Source organism: Sciurus carolinensis, chromosome 3 (genome assembly GCF_902686445.1).
Source record: "Sciurus carolinensis chromosome 3, mSciCar1.2, whole genome shotgun sequence".
NCBI lineage: Eukaryota > Metazoa > Chordata > Mammalia > Rodentia > Sciuridae > Sciurus > Sciurus carolinensis.
The window spans coordinates 55,052,979-55,074,239 of NC_062215.1; the positions used below are offsets into that span (position 1 = coordinate 55,052,979).

General features: G+C 38.8%; 1 protein-coding gene and 1 non-coding gene across 2 annotated transcripts in view; both read left to right on the plus strand.

Annotated features, from left to right (window-relative positions):
- Positions 1–989: 989 nt before the first annotated feature.
- LOC124981590 (U2 spliceosomal RNA) lies at positions 990–1,179 on the plus strand. Its single transcript, XR_007108092.1, has one exon. It is a non-coding gene; the product is annotated as a U2 spliceosomal RNA (small nuclear RNA).
- Positions 1,180–3,107: 1,928 nt separating this feature from the next.
- Positions 3,108–21,261, plus strand: part of Rabep1 (rabaptin, RAB GTPase binding effector protein 1) — a 132,225-nt gene continuing 114,071 nt past the window's right edge. Inside the window, exon 1 of the mRNA XM_047544085.1 lies at positions 3,108–3,338. Coding sequence (XP_047400041.1) covers positions 3,305–3,338 — 34 coding nt within the window. The 5' untranslated portion in view covers positions 3,108–3,304. The remainder of the gene's footprint in view (positions 3,339–21,261) is intronic.

A 21,261-nucleotide genomic window follows, 5' to 3' on the forward strand; every position in this document is an offset into this window, starting at 1 on the left:
CTGAAATCCAAGTGACTTGGAAGGCTGAGGTAGGAGGATTGAAAGGTTAAGACCAGTCTTAGCAATTTAGTGAGACCCCTGTTTCAAAATAAAAAAATAAAAAGGGCTGGGGATGTAGCTCAGTGGTAGAGCTTGACTGTGTTCAATCTCTATTACCAGGAAAAGATGCCAGCATCCTAGAAAATAGGCTTTTAGGCACCCTTCTTAACAGCACGCCACTCCTTTTCTAGTCCCGGAACCAGTCATGACTGTGGTCTTTCTGTGATATTGGTTCTCTTCCTATTTTTGTAGAGCATCTCCTATTTACTCATAATATTTACTTATTTGGGAACTTTATGTAAGTGGAATCATTTATAATTTAAATATAATCATATATTTTATAATTTCTCTCAAAATTATATTTGTGAGATTCATCTGCAATGACTATGTGGTTGTAGTTTGTTCATTTTATTGCTGTTGAGTGTTCTACTAAACATCCAACATTATGAATATTTAATTCAAAAAATTTAATCTATTGTTGAATGGGGTCACTTTTTTATTGTATTATGAACCATGCTCCTATGAATATTCTTCTTTTCTTTGTGTGTGTGGTACTGGGGACGTCCTACCAATGATCTCCATCCCCAGTCCTTTTTACTTTTTTTCTCTGTTCTTTTTAGATATACATGACAGTAGAGTGTATTTTGACATATTGTACATGCATGGAGTATAACATATTCTAATTATGATCCCATTTTTGTTCTTTTCACTTTTTGTTTTGAGAAAGGGTCTCGCCAAGTTGCTGAGACCTCAGACTTGTGATCCTCTTGCCTCAGCCTTCTGAGTTAGTGGGATTACTGGCATGTGTCACAAAGCCTGGACTATTAACTTTCTTGTATATGTTACTGGTGCACACATGCAATATAATTGACATGTATTTATTTCATGTCTTCTCAATTTTCTTCAGAACCCAAGAATCACATCTTTTACACTTAATAAAGGCTTTGAGTATCGCTTCTTAGCCTTTTGACTAAGATCAAGTGTAGTATCTGTTCTTATCAGTTTAATATCTGATAAGTCCTCTATTGAAGGACAATAATTTAAGTGGAATTTTGGAGCAGGGAGATGGAATAGGGCTTGTTCTGTCCACTCCACACATTGATCTGGTATTGCAGTATATCCAGGAATGGTGCACCCCTCCAGGGGAACTAAAAAAAAAAAAAAAAAAAAAAAACGCTTCGAGCACACACTAGTCTTCTCTAGAATAAATGCCTAGGAGTAGAATTGCTGTGTCTTAGGGTTTACCTAAAAATATAAAAATGTATATAACTCTTGATGCTCTGATGTGATTTCAAAATTGCTTTTTCAACACTTGGCAGGGTGGGGGTGGGGGGACTCTAGGTGTCCAAATCAGATGACTGACCATTTCAGGTGACCTTGATCTTGAGGGCCTGGTTTCAAGCCTGATTATCAATGGTCACTCATTCACTGAAAGAAGCCCCTCCTGCAGATGACATCAGTATCTGTTATCTTTATGGCTCTTGCATCCTGTTAGTCATCACAACTACTGGGGTTGCCCATCCTGGTCAAAGGTCTCTGTGTTAAGTATGGATTTGCTCATTCAGGAAAGTCATGTAAGGGGGTGGGGTGGAAAGGGCCCCTGCTTGCTCTTTCTTTCTTTCTTGATACTGGGGATTGAACCCACAGGCACTTAAACACTGAACCACATCCCCAGCCCTTTTTATTTTGAGTCAGGATCTCCACAAGTTGCTTAGGGCCTTTGTAAATTGCAGAGGCTGGCTTTGAAACTTGTGATCCTCCTGCTTCAGCCTCCTGTGTTGCTGTGATTATAGGAGTGTGCCACTGTGCCCAGCGTTCCTTACTATTTCTCAGTCACACCAGTCACGAGGCTATTAACTGCTCAAAAAAATCCAAGTCTGAATAAAGCTCTCCCCTAATGTTAGGAATACCTGGGGCAAAAGTACAAATGGATGTCACATGTCTGCCTAAGTTATTTAATATTACAAACCATTCAAGTTAACTGCTAACCTCAATATAGTCTATTCTTCTATTTTGACAAATATACATCTTCAATGACCCTGAAGAGCAGGCCTGAATTTACATTTGCTGGACTTCTGAGATTTATGCAATAGATTGAGGAGATAAAGGTAGCATAAACTCTGGCTGAACTATTGGCTCATGGCTCACAAACCTTCTTTTTTCACCTTAGTCTTGCACCACCAGGAATCTGTGGACATAACTGCTTAAATGTTCAAGTGCTGTGGCCACCTCCTCAAAACTCAGTGCCCTTTGGCACTTTGGGCAATGCTCAGATTCTGCCCTAGAAAGAATGAACCTGGGAAAGAGGGCACAGCTCCAGTCATTTGGGGAGGGAATTCTCGGGGTCACATATTCCCAGGACTTGGTCATAAAGTGCCAAATTCTATGAAGTCCTCGCTCTACCGTAGGAGAGTTGCCAGAAGCCAGGACGGCAGAGAGGAGCCTGTGAAGTATGGGGGCCCAGGGCAGGCCCAGGTATAAAGGCAGTACTTTCTGTACATAATTTGTCTTCTCCTGTCATAAGAACTGGCAGTGTCTGGCTGTATCCCCAGCAAGCTCTCTCTGTGCCTGGCAAGTAAGAGTTATTTGCTTAATGGAAAGTAAACCAGCCTCTGCAAAACAAGACCAGCCACAGTTCTGTCGGAAACAGTTCTTCCTAATTTTTCTTTTACTTCATTTAAACTTTTCTTAGCCATTACTCGCATGAATATTCCAAGAGATTAAGTGACTCTCCCAAGGTCACACAGCTAGGGAGAATGATTTGTACTCCACCATTCGGTCTCTTCTCTAATCCTTTTCTTTTCTTGCTTTTTTTTTTTTTTTTTGTCTCTGTGCTGAGAGCCGACCCTCCCAGAGGTTGAGCCTTTCCCGCCGAAGTTGCAGATTCACTTCTTCCTTGGTATTAAATCTCCCTCCGTAGCTGGGTCTACCGACCCCTCCCCTCCACTCCAAAGCCTACCTTCCCCGCGCTACCCCAATCCTGGAGAAGCCCCGCCCCTCCCCTCAGGTCAACGTCACGTGCCGCCCCATCCCCCCGCGCCTGCGCACTGCTTATTTCCCGCTGTCAGGATGAGGAGGCGGAGGTCGGCGCTCGGGTCCGTCTCTGCCCGCGGCTGTGGCGGCGCCGGCGGCTCCAGCCTTAGCGGTTCCTCCCTGGGCAGCAGTGGCGGCGGCTCGGTCGACGCCTCCTCCGCCAGCTGAGCCCGCGGGAGCCCGGGACGCCGCTTTCCCGCCCATCCCCGCTCCCCGAGGCCGGCCCCTGGCCATGGCGCAGCCGGGCCCGGCTCCCCAGCCTGACGGTGAGGCGCCCACCATGGCAGGCGCGGCGGGCGCGGCCTGCCCGGCGCCGGCGTCGCGGGGGAACCTTGGGGCTAGCGGCGGGAAGGGCGTGCGCAGGCCCCGGGGGTGACCCCGCCGGGCGGAGGCGGGAGCTCGCGGGACCCGGCGCGGGCGGCGCGCGAGGGCGGCGCAGGGGCCTGGGCGGCCGTCGCTGGGGAGGGGGCGAGAGGTTCCGGCTGCATCGCCTGCAGGCGGGTAGAGGGAAGGGCGTGGGGAGGCTGCAGAACCTGGGAGAAGCAAGGGAGCGTGGCGAGGAAGCTGCCGTGGGACCGGCACGTGGATTCCGTGGGGAGGATGGAGATCGGGAACATGTGCTGTATTGGTTAAAGAAAAAAAAAAAAAAAAAATCTTGGTTAGTGGTGATGTATCCTCTCACCCCAGCCCGGGTCTCCCAAGTCCACGCTCTAGCGCCCTTTGCACCCAGTTTTGTGGCATACAACTAGTTGGGATCAGTAACTGGATTTAGTAGCATTCCTTCAGTGACAGTGTTTCTTAATGGTTAAGTGCTAGGGCTTGGAATCCTTCACTAACAAACTGACCATACAAGCCTCTTAGAGTGTCAGTATTCTCAGAAGAGGTTAATTCCTGCCTGTTTTATTTACTAAGAAGGCAACATTATTTATGTAAGATAATAGCTTTGTAATATTCTGAGAGTATTGGGAATAATGAGAATTCTAAAATCGAGAAAGTGTTTATTATTATTTATTTTTGTGGTGGTGGGAATTGAACCCAGAGCCTCACGCTTGCTAGGCAGGTGCTCTACCATTGAACCACGCCCCCATCCCAGTTATTATTTTCAAAGAGATTGGGTTTTCTGTTACCCAGGCTGACCTCAAATTCTTGGGTTCAGGAGACCCCTTAGAGTAGCAGGATTACAGGTGCACACCTAGCTGTGTCTCCTTAAAAAAAAAAAAAAAAAAAAAAATATATATATATATATATATATTTTTTTTTTCAGTTGTAGATAGATGGACACAATATCTTTATTTATTTTTATGTGATGCTGAGGATCAAACCCAGTGCCTCACAACTGCAAGGCAAGTGCTCTACCATTGAGCCACAACCCTGGCCCAGCTGTGTCTCTTATAGAATCTTTTTCTTGGGAGGAAATAGAGCCTCAACCTGAATAATCTAAGTTGGTTATCAGAGCCCTTTATGACTCTCTGGAAAGTGCACTGAGCTCTGTTTCAGAGATGGACCACATTTTTCCATAATTTACTACTCGGAGTTAAGTTTGGAAAGAATATGCTTAGTTTTTGTCAAGATCCTCCTTTATCTAGGTTGATCTATAATAGACCTTTGTGCCTAACATCTCTAAGTGTGAGTAGAATGTTGAGGTATGGTGCTAGGCATAGAAGCTACTTAAAATTTTGCTTTGCCCAGGGTAGTCTCTGGAAATAACCTTTCATGAAAACCTTACTGTTTTTTCTTGCCTTTGGGGAACTGGAAACAATGTTATCAGATTTTCTCTGCTCTTTGGGAAGTGTACTCCAAAGCCTCTTAGCCTGAAATGGTGGGTTATGTTAGTTGCCTAAGGGAAGATGTCCAGCACTCAAAGTGGACATAAGAATCACCTTGCTGGTTCTATTCCAGTAGAAGGGAAGGGAGGCACATCTGGTGAGCTAACAGAGGAAACTGGGATGTTTTCAAGTGACATTTTGATTGTCGCTTTTTGCATTTGATGTCAGGGAAGAAAACTTTGCACTTTGCAAACCCTCTTTGATACTGCAGATTGAGACAATACAGAGAAAGCCCAGTGGCTTCTGTCTCTGATCTGGGGTGGTAGGTATGCCTTACGGCTTCTGCCTTCTCTTTTGAGTTGTGTGGAAACAAACCACTTGGGCAGCTCAGGTAACATGACAGTCTGCAATCTAAATTCCCTGCCTCTTTCAAGATGTGAAACGGTCTTCCTTGTAAATAGGCAGAAGTGACTAAGCAGTTAAAAGAGGCTAGGAAAACATTAGCTTTGGGAAATCTTGAATTCTTGCTATTCTTAGTACAGGTTTATTTCCTATTTTGCAAATCTTATGACTATTGGATGAGATTTTTAGCTTGCATAGATTGCAGTTTTTATTATAAATTAATGTAGTAAATGGGTAGCTACAGCTACTGTTCACAAAAGGAGAGAATTTCCTGTGTTTGAGTGCTTTGTGTTATTGCTGAGCAGTTCATCCTGGGTTTTAATTTTTCTCTGCAGTTGAACTTATTGGTCACTCTTAATTTTTAAGCACACTTGAATTCCCAGCTGTGCTGATTTTAAAAAAAATGTTGCAAAATTCTTTTGCATAACTGACAGTAAAACTGCTTAGTCTTTGACTTTATCTTGCTTTTATCCCATTTCAGAAGCAATTGTCTTTTATGACAGTATGTTTTCCTTTTTGACATACCTTGAATTTCTTTTCATGGGGATATAGTAGGTTAAGAAAAGAGTAGATTTAGACTGGGGCTGTAGCTCACTGGTAAAGTGATTGCCTAGCACATGTAAGGCTCTGAGTTCAATTCTCATCACCACATATAAATAAATAAAGATCCATCAGCAACTAAAAAAAAATTTAAAAAATTTAGAAAAGAGTAGATTTGTGTGTAAATTGACTGTATGAAATGTCATTTAAAATTTCTCTTTAATTCCTTTATAAATTTTTGAAAAAGTTTTCCTTTTTTTGATGGTGTATCTTAGTTTACTCATTTAGATTAGTGGTAATTGTAAAAGCCAGATTTCAGTTGATTTGTTTTCCCTTGAGAACCCAAAGATATTGTAGAAATCTTCATAATCTAATTTAATTTGACTTAAACTATATTTTACAAGCATTTATTCTGACTTTACTTCATTACTTTAAGTTTACTATTTTCTATAATCCCTCCATTAAAAAAAATACTTATATGGATATATAGGAGGCAGAGGAAGGAACTTGGGGAGAAAAAGGAACCAGGGAAGAGTAAACCCCCCAGGTGTGGTGGCATAGGCCTGTAACCCAGCTATTCCAGAGTCTGAGGTAGGAGGGTATCAAGTTCAAGGCCAGACTGGATAACTTCGTGAGACCCTGTCTCAAAATAAAAAAGCTGGAGATGTGGCTCAGTGGTAAAGCATCCCTGGATTCAACTCCCCGTTCAAAAAAAGGAAGGACTGGGATGTTGAAAAAAAAAAAAAAAAAAAAGTATGTGTATATAGAAAGGATTTTGAATGTTTTCACCATAAATGACAGTGAAAGATATGTTTAAAATGATTTAAACATTTCACATCATAAACAAGTATCAAAATGTGACATGGTATGCTTTTAATATATGTAACTTTTATGCTTTTATGTATCAGAAAAGAATGTATATATTAAAAAGTAGAAGTATGTCTTCCTTCATTTCCAGAGGTAACCACTATAGACATGCCTTACATACATAGTTTTACAACTTGCCTATTTCACTTAACAAATGTTAGCTATCATTATTACATACCTTTACATGGACCATGTAATGACCATGGAATGTTATGCAAGCATTGTAAGTAATATCTTAGGAAATCTTCACATCAGTTAAGTGATACTATTATAATATTACTGCTCCTATTTTAGTGATGAGGAAATTGAAGCACAGAGAAGTTAAAGAAACATGCAGCTAGTAAATAGGGGACCCAGAATTCAAACAGGCTATTTGATGCCAGCACCCTCCGACTGAGTTGCTTGACCATATGGACCACTTTCATGTCAGTATTATAAGTCTGCCTCATCCTTGTTAACAGCCCCTACCACCTTGAGGAGGGATGGAACCCAGGGGTACTTTACCACTGAGCTACATCCCCAGGCCTTTATTATTTTTTGTACTGGAGATTGAACCCAAGGGTGCATAACCTCTGAACCACATCCCCAGCCCTTTTTGTTTTGTTTCACGATAGAGCCTCACTAAGTTACTGGCCTTGTGATCCTCTTGCCTCAGCCTACCCAGTTACTGGGATTACAGGTGTGTGCCACCATACCCAACCCAGCCCTTTATTTTTTATTTTGAAACACTGTCTCATTAACTCGCTCAGGCAGGCCTTGATCTTGTGATCCCCCTCCTGTATCTCCCAAATAGCTGGGATTATAGGTATGTGCCATGTTGATTCATTTACCTTTTCCACTTTTGATGGACCAGTAGATTTAAAAAATTTTTTTTCATTTTATAAGCAGTGTTGTAATGGATGTCCTGGTGCATATTTTTCAAATATACTTCCTTTTACTCCTGTAAGACTGTTGGATTAAAGAGGATGAGTTCTGGGTAATTTAAATTTAATAGCTATTTCTTGCTTACTTTCACAAAGGTATCAATTTACATACCCTCCAACAGTGTATGAGAAGATGAATTTTCCCTATAGTCTTGCAAGCTATGGATGATGTCAGTTGTTTTAAATTTGAGTCTTCTACCAGCCTTTAATAAAAATTTTTTGGGGGGGCGGTTACCAAAGATTGAATCCAGAGGCACTTAGCCACTGAGCCATATCTCCAGCCCTTTTTTTTTTTTTCTTTTTGTATTTTATTTAGAGACAGGGTCTCACTAAGTTGCTTAGGCTGGCCTTGAACTTGTAATACTTCTGCCACAGTCTCAAGTCACTGGTATTAGAGGTGTGTGTGATCACATCCTGCCAAAAAAAAAAAAAAAAGTAGTATTCTTCATTTAAAAAATAGTTGGGTACCTAGATCATGCCAAACCCTCTGCTAGTTTCTAGGAGATACAAGGATGAACAAAAACAGACCTAGTCCCTGTTCCTGGGTACTGAATCATTTAGTCATTAATCAAATGAATCCCATAGACAGGTATAAAATCATTTATTTATTCAATCAATATGAATGTGTACTACTTTTCAGGCACAATTCTAGGTATTTGGAATACCTCAGTGAGCAACACAGATAATAACACTGCCCTAGTGTGGGACAAGAAGATACTGAACAACGAACATGAAAGATATGGATTGTTAAGTGAAAAGTGCATGGAAACAAAAAAAGAACAGAGTAAAGTGAAGGGGTGGGGCTGGCTGTAAGTAAAGTGATAATGATAACCTTACTGAGAAGATGACACTTGTGCAAACACTTGAAGGAGATAGACCCGGGATATCTGGACAAAGAGTGTTACAGAGGGATCTTTTTTTTTTTTTTTCCCCCAAATAACCTTGGAGGAGCCTGTCTGCCATGTTGGAAGTCAGTGTGACCAGAATGATGATAAGGAGGGGGAGAATAGTAGGATATGAGATCAGAGAGGCAATGAGATGTAGGGCTCTAGAAGCAATATTAAGTATTGACTTTTCACTATGGGGAACCATTGAAAAAGTTTTGAATGGAGGAGTGATGTGATCAGACTTAAATTTTGAAAAAAAATACTATAGTTACTGGATTGGCAGTAAGGTAATAGGGAGACAAAGGAGGCATGGATGTAGGAAAAAGATGATAGGCCCTGGATAGGATGTATGGATGGAAGTTACATTTTGAAAGTATGGCCAATAGAGTTTTCTGATACATTGGATATGGGGCGGAATAGAAAGAGGAGTCAAGGAATTCTACAGGTTTTCAGTCTGAACAACTGTGAGATGTACATAGTGCTATGATGCCTGTAATTGAGGTATTTGACTCATTTAGGGGAGGTTGGGAAGGTTTCTGAGGAAGTGTTCCTGGATCTGAGATCTAATGGATGAATGGGAGTCCTTTTCTTGGAGGAAGCAGATTGAGTAGTGGAACTGAAGAAAGGTTTGTGTGCCTGGACTAGATGGGGAGAGAGGGTGTAAAATGGGCATGGGCTAGTGTAGGTGACCTTTTATCCTTAGAGCTGTAGAGGAAGCCATTCACTAAGTAGGTTTTAAGTAGGTAAATGACATGTTAACTTTTAATTTGCACTTTGCTGATCATTAGTAATTTTATTGATATATGGTTCCCCACCCCATTTAAAAAATTTTTATTTTGAGACAGGGTCTCACTAAGTTGTGAAGGCTGGCCTGGAATTTGGGATCCCCCTATATCAGCCCCCAAGTATCTGGACTTATTAGGAGTGCAACCTGACTTGGCTGATTATATTTTTGTTAATTATAGCATATTTTGGCTTTTTAGCCACCTTTATTTCTTTTATGAATTAGTAGTTTATGTCTATTGCCCTTTTTTTTCTTCTTCTTCTTCTTCTTTTTGGTACCAGGGAGTGAACCTAGGGGTGCTTAACCACTGAACCATATCCCCAACACATTTTATTTTTTTATTTTGAGACAGTGTCTTACTCTAAGTTGCTTAGTGCCTAGCTAAATTGCTGAGGCTGGCTTTGAATTCACCATACTCTAACCTTAGTTTACTTCGAGCCACTGGGATTACAGGTATGCACCACCATGCCCAATGCCCCCCCCCCAATTGGGTTGTTTTTTTCACATTAATTTGAGGAGGTCTTTGTAAATTATATTAACTTTTCTGTATGTTTTAGAAATCTTGATCTCCCAGTTTGTCAGATCTCTCTCTCTTATTTTGCGGAAAGGAGTTTTTATGTAGATCTGATCTTTGTTTTCATTTGTGGTGTCTGAGTTTCTTGTTTTGTGAGGAAGACCTCCTCATCTGTCTTGCTCGCCACCCCCCCCATCTCTTTTTCAACACCTTTATAGTTGTCTTTTGTCTGGTTTTTAATTCATCCGGAATTTATTTTTAAACAGTGGAAGTTTAATATCAAGGATCAGTAACAGATTACCTAATAAGAGCAAAACTCTTAAAGATCGCAGTAATAATAGAAGTAGCCACTGCTTCCAGAACTGAGAGAGAACAAGGAAGGGGAGGGCATTTGTTAAGAGGCAATTTTCAGAACTGAGATCCTGACTAGGGAAAAGAGGATGCAACTGTGGCTTTCTGCAGGACAGAGTTCACTGAGGGGCTACTACAGCAGAACTTGCTTGGAAACAGCTTCCTACCTTGCTGAGGGAAGTTGCCTACATCTGGAGTTTACTTTTGCTATACATAGGAATATAAGCTTATTTTTCCCCCAAATGGACAGCCAATTGTTTTAACACTATTCAAATAATCATTGTATTTGGTCACTGGGGATTGAACCTGTGTGCTTTACCACTGAGCTATATCTCCAAACTTTATTTTTATTTTGAGACAGTCTTGCTAAATTGACCACGCTGTCTTTGAACTTGCAGTCCTTCTGCCATACCCTTCTGTGTAGCTGGAATTACAGGCATGTGCTATTGAGTCTGGTTTATCTATTTTTTAAATCAGTTTTCTGGTTTTTTTTTTTTTTTTTAATGGTATCTAGAATGGTACCTGATACATGGTATCACTTAATGGAAATTGAATAACTATTAAAAGAACATAGAAGAAAATAGTGAAAGAATAGAAATACAAACTTTATAAAGGGTGTGTGCCTTTGGGAGTGGGATTCTAGGGATATTTAATATATTAAATATAACATTTAATATATTAAAATTTATGTGTGTAAATATATGCATTGCTTTTTAAATTTTTTTATTTTTATTGTAAACAAATGGGATACACGTTGTTTCTGTTTGTACATGAAGTAAAGGCATACCATTTGTGTAATCATATATCTACATAGGGTTATGGTGTTTGATTCATTCTGTTATTTTTCCCTTCCCCTCCCACCCCCCATTATGTGTCATCATCTGCTTATCAGAGAGATCATTCGCCCTTTGGTTTTTTGAGATTGGCTTATCTCACTTAGCATGATATTCTTCAATTTCATCCATTTGCCTGCAAATGCCATAATTTTATTATTCTTTATAGCTGAGTAATATTCCATTGTGTATATATATACCACAGTTTCTTTATCCATTCATCAATTGAAGGACATATAGGTTGGTTCCACAATCTGGCTATTGTGAATTGAGCAGCTATGAACATTGAAGTGACTTTATCTCTGTAGTATGCTGATTTTAAGTCCTTTGGGTATAGGCCAAGGAGTGGGATAGCTGGGTCAAATGGTGTTTCCATTCCAAACTTTCTGAGGAATCTCCACACTGCTTTCCAGAGTGGCTGCACTAATTTGCAACCCCACCTGTGCATTGCTTTTGTAAGAAGAATCTGCACATACACATGTACTTATTTTTTCTCCACATATTTAATTGGTGCATTATAGTTGTACATGATGAATTTTGTTATGTATTTGTAGATGCACACAATATAACAATAAAATTGGGCCAATATCACTCCCCAACATTTTTTATTTTTTGTGGTACTGAGGATTGAACCAGGGTTGCTTTACCACTGAGCTACATCTCCAGTTCTTTTTCTCTTTTTATTTTGAGACAGCATTTCACTGCTAGGCAAGTGCTCTACCACTGAGCTACAACCCCAGCTCCTAGTCCTGAATAAATTCGATGATAATGCTTTTTTTCTGTTTTTTTTTTCTCCTGTTGTATGGTTTGAATCTACTTAATGTTCTTTTGGTTCTCTTTCAGATGCATTCCAGTTGTTAATGACTTTTGGTGGTACTGATGTTCTAGATTTCTATACAGAAAGTAGTGGGATCATTAAACTGAGTGGAATCCTAGACACTCAGCTATCTTTCTCTCATTTTACAGATTAGGAAACTAAGGACTAAAATAGAAGTGATTTACATTGTAGCAGAGCCAATACTGGAATTTAGGAGTAGCAAGGAACTGTCACCTCTCTGCTGGTTACTGCTTCTTTTTATGTAGCTTTCTTTAGAACCCTCATTATGATATAGCCTGAAAAGAATCATGAATTGCTAAAGACTGATTACAGTCAGAATACTTAAGACTGTTTGATAATCGTTGTTTTTTAATACATTTATTTATTTTTATTTTGGTGTTGGAGATCAGACCCCAGGCCTTGCACATGCAAAGCATGCATTCAATCACTGAGCTATACCTGTAGTCCCAGTACTTTCATTTTAAAAAGATAATTTATTGTGTATGCTTATTGATAATGGGTATTGCACTGGAGATATTATCGCAAAATGAAATGGTTCTTTCCTTATGAGGCTTGAAAGTCTAGTGCTGAATACCACAAAGAACAATTTGACTGATAGTGGTGTCTGTCTTTCTGTGTCTCTCTCTTTCCAAAAGCATAGACAGTGATTTATTTAGGAAAGTGGATAACCTAGTCAAGGAGAATGAGACAATCTCAAAAGAGACACCTTTGGGGTAAGTAAGGAATACACATTTAAGGGAGAATGTGTGCTATCTCCAGAGGGAGAGACAGCCTGCTAGTGATATCTCCAGCATAGTGCTCATCATAGAATAAATATAAACAGTAAATACTTGTTGAATGAAAGTCAAACAAAAGCATTCAGTTACAATTATGTGGTAGTTCTTTCCCATTCACTTCTCTTTCTTTCTATTTATGTAAGTGTAAATATACTCAGTCTTTCTTTGCAGTACTGGGTACTTGAATCCAGGGGTGCTGTACCACTGCACTACATCCCTAATTCCCCCCCCCACACACACACACCCCTTTGAGATAGAGTCTTGCTAAGTTGCCTAGGCTGGCTTTGAACCTGGAAACCTGCCTCAGCCTACTGAGTAGCTGGGATCTCAGGTGTGCATCACTGCCCCTTGGCTCCAGTCACAGTATTTTGATAACATAGCAGAGACATCGTATGAATAGTCTTTGAGTGTTGTGTAGAATTTTTTTTTTTTTAACTGTTTGGGATTGCACCCAGGGTTACTTAGCACTGAACTACATATCTAACCCTCTTTAAAATTTTTTTTTTTTTTTTTAATTTTGAGATGGGTTCTTGCTAAGTTTCCTAGGCTGGCCTCAAGCTTGCCATCCTCCTGCTTCAGTCTCCCACTTTGCTGGTATTACAGGGGTGTACCATGTGCCCAGCTTGTGTAGAATTTTTGAAAGATGAAATAGATAATTTCCTGGATACATGCAAAACCTACCAAGATTGAATCATGATGAAAAGACATCTAGCTGAGCGTGGTGGCACACACCTGTAATCCCAGCGGCTCAGGAGGCTAAGGCAGGAGAATTTCAAGTTCAAAGTCAGCCTCAGCAAAAGTGAGATGCTAAGCAACTCAGTGAGACCCTGTCTCTAAATAAAATAAAGGGCTGGGGATGTGACTTAATGGTTGAGTACCCCTAGGTCCCTAGGTTCAATCCCTGGTACTCCCCCTGACCCCACAAAAAAAAAAAAAAAAAAAAGAAATCTAAACAGTCCAATAACAAGTAAGAAGATTAAGTTGGTAATAAAAAGTCTCCCAAAGGAAAAGCCCACTTTTCAGCTTCACTGCTGAATTTTACCAGATATAAAGAAGAATTGATACCATTTCTTCTCAGACATTATGAAAAATGGAGTGCCAACATTACCGTTACCTACATCAGGCAAGAATACAAGAAAGAAAGAAAAACAGAGGCCAATACCCCTGATGACCATAGAGGCAAAAATCTTCAATAGAATATTCAATAAATTTAAAAGATTATTCATCATGACAAAGTGAGATTCATCCTAGGATTGAATGATGTTTTAACTTGAGACAATCCATAGAAGTGATCACACCAACATATAATCATTTCAGTAGATGCAGATAAAATAGATTTGACAAAATTCAATATCACTTGATGACTAAAACTCAAGAAATTAGGTATAGAAGGAATAAAACTTCTATGCAATAAAGGTGTTTTTAAACCACAGCAAATATGTTGAATGGGGAAAAGTTGAAAGCTTTTCCTCTAACATCTGGAACAAGACAAGGATACCCATGTTTACCACTTTTTTTTTTTTTTTTTTTTTTTTTTTTTGGTACTGTACTGGGTGCTCAACCACTGAGCCACATCCCCAATCCTTTTAAAAATATTTTCCTAGAGATAAGGTCTCACTGAATTGCTGAGACTGGTTTAGAACTCTCAATTGTCCTGTCATAGCCTCCCAAACTGCTGGGATTACAGGTATACACCACCATGCCTGACTTTTTTTTTTTTTTAAAGAAATTTCTTTATAAATTACTCAGTCTCAGCTATACTCTTATGTAGCCGCATAATGTATTAACATTTTTCTATTTGTGTTATAAACAAGCTTCATGACTTAAACTACAAACTTCATGACTTAAAATAACACACTTTATTAACCTTTACTTCTGGAAGCCAGAAGTTTGAGGTTGGCTTCACTGAGCTAAAATTAAGTTGTTGGCAGACTTCTACTGGAGGCTGTAGGAGAGAATCCATTTCCTCACCTTTTCTAGCTTCTAGAGTCTGCTGCATTTCTGGACTCATGACTCCTTCCATATTTTTTTTTAGATTTTTTTTAGTTGTTGACGGACCTTTATTTCTATTTATTTATTCGTGGTTCTGAGAATCAAACCCAGTGCCTCACACACACTAGGCAAGTGCTCCACCACTGAGCCACAACCCCAGCTCTCCTTCTTCCATCTTTAAATCAGAAGGCTAGCATCTTCAAATCTCTCTGACTGCCTCTTCTGCTTCCCTCTTCTTCATTTAAGGAAATTTGGATTACGTTGGACACATTCAGATTATCCAAGATAATCCCACACATTTATAGTGACATTATTAACCTTCATTCTAATTGCAATTTTAATTCTTTCCCATGTGTCCTAACATATTCACAGGTTACAGGTAGCAAAATATAGGCATCTTTGGATACCATTATTGTGCCCACATTGTGTCTCTTCATATTCATTAGATGATAGGAAAATTTAACTTTCTAAATCTAAGTTCCATGAATTGTTTTTATTTGTTTTTTTTTAGATGTACATGACATTAGAGTGTATTTTGACATATACATACATGGAGTATAACTTCCCATTCTTGTGGTTGTCATGTTTACCACTTCAGTTTGACATAGTGCTGGAGTTACTAAAGTCCCTACCCAGAGCATTAGGCAAGAAAAAAAAAGAAAAGGAATCCAATTTGAAAGGAAGTTCAACTGTCCTAGTTTGCTAGTGATATTATATTAAAAACCCCTAGAACTCTACCAAATTGTTAGAATATATAAAAGAATTCAGTAAAGTTGCAGGCACAAAACAACATATAAAGATCAGTAGTGTTTCTGTGAACTAACAACTGATTATCTGAAAAACAAGTGAAGAAAACAATTTCATTTACAATAGCTACAGAAAACATCAATTTACAAATAAATTTAGCCAAGGAAGTAAAAGATCTTAGCACTAAAAATCATGAAACATTGATGAAAGATGATATAAATGGAAATATATTCCATGTTCATGAATTGGAAGAATTACTATTGTTTGAATGTCCGTACCAAAAGGAATTTATGGATTAAACGAAATTCTTATCAAAATACCTCTCATATTCATTAGAGAAATACAAAACACTTGCGATTTGTGTAGAATCAGAAAAACCCCTGCATAGCCAAAGCAACCCTGAGCAAAAAGAATAATGCTGAAGTATCATGCTACTTGATACCAAAATATACCATGAACCTATAGCAATCAAAACAATGTGATATTGGCTTAAAAACTGGCATATAGACCAATGGAGCAGAATAGAGCATCTGGAAATAAGTCCACATATATACAACACAAATGATTTTCAACAAAGATGCCAAGAGTACGTAGTGAGGCAAATGATGTTGGAAAACTGAATATCCACAAGCAGAGAATGAAATTGGACCTTTTTACCATGTACAAAAGTCAAGTCAAAGTTGGTGAAGGGCTTGGCATAGTGGCATAGGCCTATAATTCAAGCTACTTGGGAGGCTGATGCAGGATCCCAAGTTTGAGGCCAGCCTGGGCAATTTAGCAAGACCCTGCCTCCAAATAAAAGGAATGGGGATGGAGCTCAGTAATGGACCACTTACCTAGCATGTGCACTAGGCCCTAAGTTCAATCTCCAGTGTTGCCAAAAGAAATAAATACAAACAAAAACTGTCAAGGACCTAAATGTAAGGACCCAAACTGTGAAACTAGAAGGAAAATGGGGACATCTCCACATTGTTCTGGTCAGTGATTTTTTTTTTATATGACCTCAAATATCTAGCATAGGCAACAATAGCAAAAGTAGACCAACGAGATAACATAAAACTAAAAGGCTAATGCACAAGGGAAGGAAACAACAGTGAAGAAACACCAACAGAGTGGGAGAAAAGATCTGAAACCAGACATTTGATAAAGGGTTAATATCCACACTATATAAGGAACTCAATAGCAAGAAAACAGTTAAAAAATGAGCAGAACACCTGAATAGACATTCCTCAAAAGAATATATGCAAATGGCCACCAGGTATATGAAAAAATGTACACAATTGCTAATTAGGGAAATATAAATCAAAACTACAGTGAAATAACACCTCACTCCAGTTAGAATGATAGTTGTCAAGACCAGGCACTGGGTGCATTGGTGCATAACTGAGGATTGCAAGTTTATGGCCGACCTCAGCAACTTAGACCCTGCTTCGGGAAAAAAAAAAAGTGCTGGGGATGTAGTTCAGTGGTAAAGCGCCCTTAAGTTCAGTTCCCAGTGCTATTAAAATTTTATTTCGTTGTAATTAATGGATGTGGTGAAAAACCCTTACACACTAGTGAGAGAATATAAATTGGTACAGTCATAATGGAAAATAGTATGGATGTTCCATAAAAAAATTAAGGACCATATGATCTATATGTGTACATATATATCCAGTGGTGAGATATGTATATATCTAAGCACTCCTCAAAATTCATATATTTATTTTTGGCAGTACTGGAGATTGAACTCAGATCCTGAGAATGTAGATACTATTTACCAATCTAGGGAGCTAGAGCAAACTTTAGTAGGAAGTGGCATATTTAGTTTTAGATAGGTTACTCTGGAGTACTAGTAGGGCAGACATGTAGTAATATATAGTAGAGAGTTGCAAATATAGGCCTAGAGTTCAGGGAAGAAGTCAGTGATGATTGGGGAGTGAAATGACTTAGAAATCACCAAAGATGAACACTGCTCATGGAGAACAGTATAGATGATAAGGAAGGCCACAGATAACTTAACAGTTTGGATGAAGAAAGGGAAACCAGTGAACCTGGTTAGAAGATTAGTAGGAGAAATCGGCACTAGAGAATGTCTTAAGGAGAGTTAGGGATGATCACCAATAATGTTGCAGAGAATTCAGATGATATCACTGAAATTAGCAATTAAGCAATTATTAAGACCTCTAAGAAGAATTTCAGTAAAGAAGGAATAAATAGGCAGCATTTGTAGACTAAACTTTTAAGTTATGGAGATAAGCATTAAAATTAGGACAGTCACTTGAGGGAGTAGAAAGGTTGTGGAAAGATTTTGTGTGTGTGTGTAAGAAGAGGTTTAAATAATTGGATGCTGGGGAAACTACCAGTGAAAGGGAGAGCCTGAAAATAAAAATGAAATGATAGGTGGGGCTAAGCTCAGGAATATGGAGAGCAGATGAGATAGATCAAGAGGTTGTGTGTCAGACAGGGGCCTTGCCCTCCACAACTGAAGAGAGAAAAGAAAGGATGAGTGAGAGGAAGAGAAAACTCAGAAGAAACTGGCTAGATGTACCCTCCATTTTTTTGTTGTTGTTTGTTTTGATACTGGCATTGAATTAAAGGGTGATCCAGCCCTAGCCCTTTTTATTGTTACAATTAAGACAGGGTCTCACTAGGTTGCTTAGGGCCTTACTAAATTGCTAAGGCTGACCTGAAAATTTCGATCCTTCTGCCTCAGCCTCTGGAACTCCATTTTTTTGTTCATTTATTCAGACATGATTTGAGTATCTACTCTGAACAAGATAGATCAGATGTCTGTACTCATGGAGGTTATACTTTTGAGAACTTTCCAGTCAGAGTACATTGTTTATTTTCTTCTGGGTCTCTCCTGGGTTGTTATTTTTTTTTTAGTTGTAGATGGACACAAATAACTATTTTTATGTGGTGTTGAGGATTGAACCCAGTATATCTCAAATATGCTAGGCAAGCTGTACCACTGAGCCACAACCCCAGCCCTGCTTTGGGTTATCTTAAAGAAAACAATAATTTGGTCATTTTCCCAGTTGTCCTGAAGATGATATAACCAGTACCATTCTGCATTTGTAGGGAAAAAGTTAATTCTTTATATACATAGAGTGCCCAGGGCATTAGTGCTTAATTTTTTCATGGAAACTAGGGTGAAAAAGACTGGTAGAGTAATAGTAAGTACAGGATATGATTGGGTTTGTATTATAAATTTGATGAATTGTGGAGTAAACCATGATGTAGATTGATTGGTTAAGGCACTCAAAGATCAAGATACACGTTATTTTCTTTTTATCCTCGGTTGATGTATACTTTCTCTTAACTACTGCTACATGTATTGTCTATAATAAACTGATGTCCCTCCCTGTCTCAATCTCATTTCCTCAGCTTTTTTAGTTACTCAAGTTTCAGAATCTTTATGAAACTGCTGCTTTCTGTCAGTTCACTGTGAACCTATTAGGGCTCTGTAGAGTGTAATGGAAGAACATTAACAGTTTAGGTCTGTCTCTATTGAAAAAAAAAATTCTGCAAACACATGGAAATCTAGTTTCTTTAGAAGATTTCCACTTTTTGTGATATTGGTCAGTATGAGTATTCTTAATTTTCTTGGACCCAGATTACTTCTCCTTCTCACCTAGGCTCTTGAGCAGATCAAAATGGGGCTATTTATCTTGTACACACAAGGTCTTCAAATATTAAGGACCTTTCTATGTTGGCATTTCCTCACATGAGGGTGCAATATCTGCAGCGTGTTGTATTGGTCTCCTGTACTATGCTAGCCAGGTGTTCTAATACCATGTAGTTTGCTAGTAGTGTTCTTAAAGTGATACACCAAAAATTGGCAGCACTCCAGACAGAACCTATGTGATTTGTGCAAAGAACAGTAAAAACATTTCTCTCTTGAAAGCACCCTTAATTATCTTCAGTATAGGCCAACTTTGCCTCAGTTTTATTTGGGGAATACTGGGGATTGAATTCAGGGGAATTGTACTCTACCCCCAGTGTTTTTAATTTAATTTAATTAATTAATTTTTTAAATTTTATTTTTGAGACAGGGTCTAAGTTGCTGGGGTCAGGGGGGCTCGAACTTTGAATAATCTGCTTCAGCTACCAGAGTAACTGAAATTACAGGCTTATGCCACTGTTCCTGGCTCTCAATTTGTTTCAACCCACTGTATCATATTCATAATAAAAATAGCAGTTCCCTACTGACATATGATACTAAACATCTTTTTATATGTCTGCTTGCCATCTGTATATTTTCTTCGGTGATGTGTCCATTTAGATCTCATCTGTTTTTTCATTAGGTTGTTCATTTTCCTATTGTTGAATTTTAAGAGTTCTTTTTATATTTTGGATAACTGTCCTTTATCAGATATGTCATTTGCAAGTTTTGGCTTGTCTTTTCATTCTCTTGACAGGGTACAGTGTCTTTGGTGTAGCAGAAGGTTTTAATTTTAATGAAGACCAATTTATCAGTTATTTCTTTCAGGGATTATACTTTTGGTATTAAATCTGAAAAGTCATCTCCAAAGCGAAGGTCATACCAATTTTCTCCCATGTTATATTTTAAGGAGTTTATAGGTTTGTATTTTACATTTAGGTCTGTGATATCATTTGAGTTTATTTTTTGTGAAGAATGTAAGATTAGTGTCTAGATTCTTTTTCTTTTTTTTTTTGCATGTGAATATGCAGTTGTTCTAGCACCATTTGCTGAAAAGTCAATCATTTGTTCCTTTGTCAAAGATCAGTTGACTATATTTGTGTGGGTTTATTTCTGGGCTCTCTGTTCTGTTCCACTGATGTATCTGTTTATTCTTTCATGCTATGGTCTTAGTTTTTTAATTTTTATTTTTGGTACCAGGGATTGAACCCAGAGGTGCTTAATCACGGAGACACATCCCCAACACTTTTTATTTTTTATTTTGAGACAGGGTCTCACTAAGTTGCTTAGGGCCTTGCTAAATTGCTGAGGCTGGCCTTGAACTTGCGATCCTCCTGCCTCAGCCTCCTGAGTTGCTAGGATTACAGATATCCACCACCACATACAGATACATTTCTTAATGAAATTAATTTTTTGCATCAAAGTAGTTGTCTTAGGGAAACAATTTGTTGTGTATAATATGAAAGGAAAGTCTATATGGAACCTAATAAACTTTATTTTGGTTCCAGGGATTGAACCTAGGGGTGCTCTACCACTGAGTTATATCCCCAGACCTTTTTATTTTTTTATTTTGAGACAGAATCTCACTAAGTTGACCAGGCTGATTTATGATTCTTCTGCCTTGGCCTCCCAAGTCACTGGAATTTTAAGCATGCACCACTGTGCCTGTCCTATCCTTTGTCTTAATTTATCTTTTGGGGTAATTTTTGTATAGGGAAATCTATGATTCATTTGAACAACTTTATTGGGAATGCATTGACCATTTCAAAAACCTATTCTGTCTTGGCTAGTTGCGGCGACTCATGCCTGTAATCCTAATGATGCAGGAAGATTGCAAGTTCCTCAGCTGCTGTGATTACAGGTGTGTGCCACTGCATCTGGCTCAATATCATTTTAATTAAGTTTCTTATTGTTGCCATGTGTGTTGGTGCATGCCTGTAATCCCAGTAACTTGGGAGACTGAGGCAAGAGGATGGCAAATTTAAGACTAGCCTCAGCAATTTATTGAGACCCTAAGCAATTTAGACCCTATCTCAAAATAAGTAATCTAAAAGGGTTGGGGATGTGGCTCAGTGGTAAAGTACCTTTGGCTTCAACCCCCAGTACCCCCAATCCCCCCAAAAAAAGTTACTTCTTTGTGTGCTGTTTTTTAAGTTGGGTCTTCTACATTTTATGTTAACTTATTTTTCTTTTCTGCAACAGTTATAATTCTAGATAAAGTTTATTGCCCATTGCAAACAACTCAGGAAACAAAAGCATTATAACATTTTTTCTTTTTGACTAGGTATTGAACCAGGAGAAGTTTACCACTGAGCTACATCTC